Source organism: Poecilia latipinna, unplaced genomic scaffold (genome assembly GCF_001443285.1).
Source record: "Poecilia latipinna isolate Pla-1442-1.1 unplaced genomic scaffold, P_latipinna-1.0 Scaffold965, whole genome shotgun sequence".
Classification (NCBI taxonomy): Eukaryota; Metazoa; Chordata; class Actinopteri; order Cyprinodontiformes; family Poeciliidae; genus Poecilia; species Poecilia latipinna.
Genome location: NW_015113581.1, coordinates 86,882 through 92,456, shown reverse-complemented (window position 1 = coordinate 92,456; position 5,575 = coordinate 86,882). Strand labels below are relative to the sequence as shown.

The following is a 5,575-nucleotide window of genomic DNA, read 5'->3' as shown; positions in this document are numbered from 1 at the left end:
TTTTTTCAGTGTGAAGTGCATATGAGTTTTAAATCTAAATTTTTATTTTTTTTTTTTTTTTTTTTTTTTTTTTTTTGGATGATTCATTAGTTGGTTAAATGCCAGATAAGAAGAAGCATTTGAGGTTTTAATCGTCTAAGTTGTGCACATCTGCTGCCTTTTCCCCATATGTGATAGTATTTTATATTATTGGAGCTTCAGATTAAGCGTAAGCGTTTTTATTGCACATCCAGGAGGTGATTGCGGAGGCAGATGCTTTAAGATCTAAAATAAATACTAATTTCACAGATGGGAAGATGCATATAGTTTGTCCCTATTTTGAGGAGGAGGTGGCGGTGCTGGATGGCGTCTAAACTCCATCACAAAGTCACCACCATCTGCCTTGAAACTTGGCAAGCACTGTTTATCAGCCTGGATGTAACAGGACTTGATGTTCATAAACCCTGATGCTGCTTAAATGAGGAAGAGAATAACCGAAATATAAAACTATGCAACAGCAAACACACAAATAGATTTTTTTTTTTTATTTAAAAAGACTATAAGATACATTTTGTTTTCTTCAGTTCTGATTCATACCTATATTTTTCAACCCAACAATCTGATTCTGTTTTCTAGATTCGAGTGTTTTCTGAGTAGTGCTTGCAGGATGTGATGCAAAACGTTTGTTGTGGAAATTAGGGGTTTGTTTACAGCAAAAGCAGTGGGTTGGGCTCTCTGACTGTTTGAGTGGTGGGTGTGTGTGTGTGTCTCTGTGTGTGTGTGTGCGCGGTTCTTTTTTGTTGTTGATTGCACTCAGACTCACTTGTGTAATCCCAGCCTCAATGTCAGAAGAAAACACAGGCCAATTGAGTGGAGTATGAAACAGAAACCACAGTTCATGTGTGTGAAAATCATCTGTTTTTCAAATAAGATCTGACATTGAGACATTACAGCAGCTTCAATGCATGTTGAGATTGTTTCTGTTGAGCTGTGTTACTTTCAGTTCAGCATTTATTCCCCAATTTAGTCTTTTGATCCTAGTTTCATCATATTACCTAAAAATGTAAAACAACCTATAATGTGATCAGTTTTTTGTTTAAACTTGGTGTGATAAGTTTTCTCATTATTGTTAAAACACTTGTTATTGCATTCTTAAAGGGAGGGGGAGAGTATTATGCATTTTCCATTTTATAGCACAATCAAGTATCTATGTCAACATAAGTTGTTATGAAAATGCTGCAAAACAACTTAAAAGAAATTTGGCTTTGCATCATGGCATTATCTTATCCATGAAAATTTTAAAGGGGAATTATTTTTGTACTTTCATTTGGGTCTCGAGTGCTTTTAAAAAAAACACTACCAGTCATTTTTTTGGTGTTTGGAAAATGAGCCATTTCAAAAACCTCCCCATTGAGTCACAATCGAAAGGCATTACACTGTTACCTAGCAACCCCAGCTGAGTCCAGCCCGTTACCTAGCAACTCAAGCTGAGCTCCAACATGTTTGGTCAGCTGGTGTTACTGCTGTATTTGCTGTACAATAGCTCCTGGAAAAGACAAGCGTTTTGTTATTGACTTACCATTCAGAAACCACTTGCTGGATTCTTGCTGGTTGTGCAGGAGGCTCCACTTCTGCTTTTCAAAGACATACGGTTGTATAATATCCCATCTGTTTGCAGCCATTTTCACGGCGTGTGTAAACGCCGAGTTGAGGGGCATGGCCAGCAGCAGCAGCTTGTTTGGATTTAAAGTGACAAGACACCCTAAAACAGCTAGCAATAGGCAGAACTGAGCAGACTAAAATCTCATTCTCTACGAATGATTTAGTGCAAAAACTGTAAAGAACATGTTCTGTATAGACCATATTTCAATATATGTTGTCCTGACATGTTCAAAGAGGTATAATAGAGCTAATCCAATTGATGAATCAGTGAATTGATGAATAAGTGCAGGCAGTTTTGTGACGATTTCCTCGTGTCATTTCAGGCATTTCAATTTACGGATGAAAAGAGATACAACCTTATTTCCTCCAGATCTGAAAATAGAAGTTTCAGGAGAAGAGATTCCATACGATACCTCTCATATCTACACTGGAGAAATTTACGGTAACCCGTGTTTACACGTTAATATTTCAGTGATTTTCTTTGTTTAACATGCTGTGATAACTTAGCATCCAGTCCCGTGTGAGTCTGAGTATAAAGTGCCATGATTTGATTTACCAGGTGAGAAAGGCACCCTGACTCACGGCTCCGTTGTGGACGGTAAGTTTGAGGGCTTCATCCAGAGCTACCACGGCACGTACTACGTGGAACCAGTGGAGAGATACCTGGAGGGCAAAGACGTGCCGTTTCACTCAGTCATCTACCACGAAGATGACATACGTAAGTCCTTACACTCTTCACCTGCTCACATTCAATCAGGAGCATCACTTCCTCGAATCTAATGCGTAATTTGTTTCATGGAAATGCGTATCAGGGAAAGTGCAAGGTTAGGGCAGCTGAGCAGATGAAGGCTGACTGGTGTGATTGCCCCCCCATGGGAGCAGAGATACCCGGGGTGCTCATTAGCTGAATAACACAATCCTTCTCTCTGGCTCATTTATGCTCTCCACACAATGTTGGTACTAATAGTGAGCACCAAGCACACTTCACTACAGCAGCAGCCTTTAATTTCAAATCATCTGCGAACACATAGCAAGTTGCTGTGGGGCAAATTAAACAGATTTGCGAGAGGAATCGCTAATGAGTGCGACGGGAAAGTAGCGACTCACACGCTGAAGCGAGGCGTATCAAGTGGCGTATAAGTACATCCATTAGCTGATCATGAATAGCACCAGGAATAGAGTGACTCAGGGGGTTAAGTAGCTAACATTGTCTTTATAATCCAAACAGTGTTTGTGTCTCTGCCTCTGTCACTCAGACTATCCGCACAAGTACGGCCCAGAGGGAGGCTGCGCTGACAGCTCCGTGTTCGAGAGGATGAAGAAGTATCAGGTTTCCGCTGCAGAGGAGCCACGCAAGGTGAAAATAAAATAAATCAGGAAAACACGTGACATGCAGTAGTTTTATGGCATGAGTAAGTACTTAAATGCCTTTCTGGTTTGGGTTCATTGCAAAAATATTGATTCTTAATACTTGGCAGGTTTTGCTTTGGCAGATAGTTGGGGAAAAAGAAAGTTTTTTCCATTTCAACTTAATGGAACCATTAGAAAATCTGGTGTCTGGCCAAAGCTGCAATACTGGCAGTGAAACATCTTTACGCTTAAGTGAAGCAGCTTCTCATGAATTTGAATTTATTTCATAAGGGAAGGTCCATATTAATCAACACAAAGTAAATTAAAACAAACATGTAAATACGACAGATTTAGCCACAAAGGCTAATTTTCATCTGCAGCCAGGTTGATGCAAAAAAAAATAAAGAAAAATAATTGACACACACACACGGACGAACACGCAAAACATATGGCAAGGTAAAAGAAATGAGTAACAATAAAAAAAGCAAGTTAGACACGAAAACATTTAAGTCCATTTTAAACATGAATGCAGTTTTTATTAATTAGAAGCTACTGTTTAAATGATTTTCTAAAACAACTCAATAATATTTCTAATTATTAATGAATAATATTTCACAATCCCTCCTACCAGCTGCTCTTGTGGTTGTATTTGATTGTAATCGTAACTGAATGAAGTTATTGTTTGTTGCTCCCTGGAAAATCACCATTAACAAAATTAAACTGTGCACACAGAGTGCTCATATAAATAGTTAACACACAGAAGTGTCTCTGTAAATTAGCATATTATAAAAATAATATTCAAATAATTCAATTCAAAAAAGTGATGTATAAATTCATGAAATGTCTTTTCCCGTTAGACCTGTTAAAGAAAAACATTTTCGTACAGGAATGTTGTCATGGTTTGCACCAGCTGCGTTTCCATTGGCCATAAAATTGGCTTAATTAAAACATGCTAATTTAGAAAAAAAAACTCATGTTTTCCAATTAAAAACTACATTTTTTTTCTTTAGAATGAGGTAGGTTTTCAACCGTATCAAAATTTGTGTATTTCACAAACTCTTCTTTTGCATCAAGCCATTTCCAGCAGTTTGTCTGAAGCAGCAGCAGCAACGTGTTTATTTGTAGCCACCGGCTTCTCCTTGGATCTCCTACAGAGCTGTCGCAGCATCGCACAGCTCATCAAAAGTTGAGTTTGTCATTTTAAAGTGTTGGATCCATCTCTGTTCTGTTAAATTGGCTAAATACAATTTCCCCAAAACTCTGCATATAAACACAGCCTAGATAAGATGCAGACGTTCCCCCTGATAGATGAGCGCCTATTGTTTTTGTCTAGTGTCTTTATTATTTATTTTACATCGCCTTTTATTCTCCTAATTGCTCTGACTGAACACATTGAAGTTGTTTTACATGTTTAACCAGTAGCTTGTGAAGCTGTGGGCGTATTTAAGCTGTACTGGTGCAGAGTTACCATGCAAATTTCTAATTCAGTACATTTATGTCTGTGTTTAAAAAAAGTAACGTTTTAAGTGAATTCAGCTGTTTTTCCTTATCGGATCGGTATCTGCCGATTCTAGTCCTCAGATGTTGATATCAGCAAAACATAAAGTGTATTTGTGCATTCATAGTTTTGACCGAGAAACGACTTTGGTAGAGAAACTAAAAGTAAATTAGAGCTGTCATTCCTGCAAGCCTTAATCAGCAAAATTAAGAAATATTTCTCTTTTTGTGTAATCAACCTAAATATTATGAGTTTCACTTTGTGAATTAAATTTCTAATTCACTGAAATGCATCTGTATTTTCTGGAGTTATTTTTCTTTGGTTGTGGTTTTATTTCATCTTATCCATCTCTTAGCTAAAATCTGATTTATGAACATGCCGTGGCTTAAGGGGGAAACTCTAAAAATACTTCCCATTACTTATTTACTCACTGTTAGGATGGAAAAGCTATAAATATGTTTTATTCAGCTCTCTAAGACTCGTGTGCTCCTCACGTCAGGAGCTCCACACCGAAGCGGAGTCTGAAAGCCCCGTGTTGCTGAGGAAGAAGAGGATGGCCCAGGTGGAGAAAAACACCTGCCAGCTCTTTATTCAGACCGACCATCTTTTCTTCAAATACTATAAGACCAGAGAAGCTGTCATAGCTCAGGTAAGGCACACGACAGCAATACAAAGTACCTAAACGTTGGGAACTCTGGCAGCATGTAAACAGAGTCAAAATACTTGAAGTTGTGGCTGTAAAATTGAAAAATCTATTAAAATACAAACAATTTACAGCATTACTTTAATGAGTTTTTTTGGAGAAATTGTCTTTTTAAGTATTTTCTCTCTTACGTTGGCACCAACCAGGTTTCTACTTGAAATAAATGTTTTATTTCTATGGCTTCATACAGAAAAAAGTATCAATTCCAGATCCTTCCAAGTTAAAAACCTCTGACCTGTTCAGTTTGATTTCGGTCTAGTCAAATCAATTAAGTTTTGTATAATTGATATGTTTAAAAGGAATTAACAACAACAAAAAAACCTGTTCCTCCTGGTAATTTTTACACATTTATTATAAAGCACAAATTATGTTTAAGTGAAATC

General features: G+C 37.5%; 1 protein-coding gene across 1 annotated transcript in view; it reads left to right on the top strand.

Annotated features, from left to right (window-relative positions):
- Positions 1–5,575, top strand: part of LOC106958140 (disintegrin and metalloproteinase domain-containing protein 10-like) — a 32,439-nt gene that overhangs the window by 10,091 nt on the left and 16,773 nt on the right. The window contains exons 3-6 of the mRNA XM_015049905.1: positions 1,965–2,083; positions 2,201–2,359; positions 2,898–2,998; positions 4,989–5,138. Coding sequence (XP_014905391.1) covers positions 1,965–2,083; positions 2,201–2,359; positions 2,898–2,998; positions 4,989–5,138 — 529 coding nt within the window. The remainder of the gene's footprint in view (positions 1–1,964; positions 2,084–2,200; positions 2,360–2,897; positions 2,999–4,988; positions 5,139–5,575) is intronic.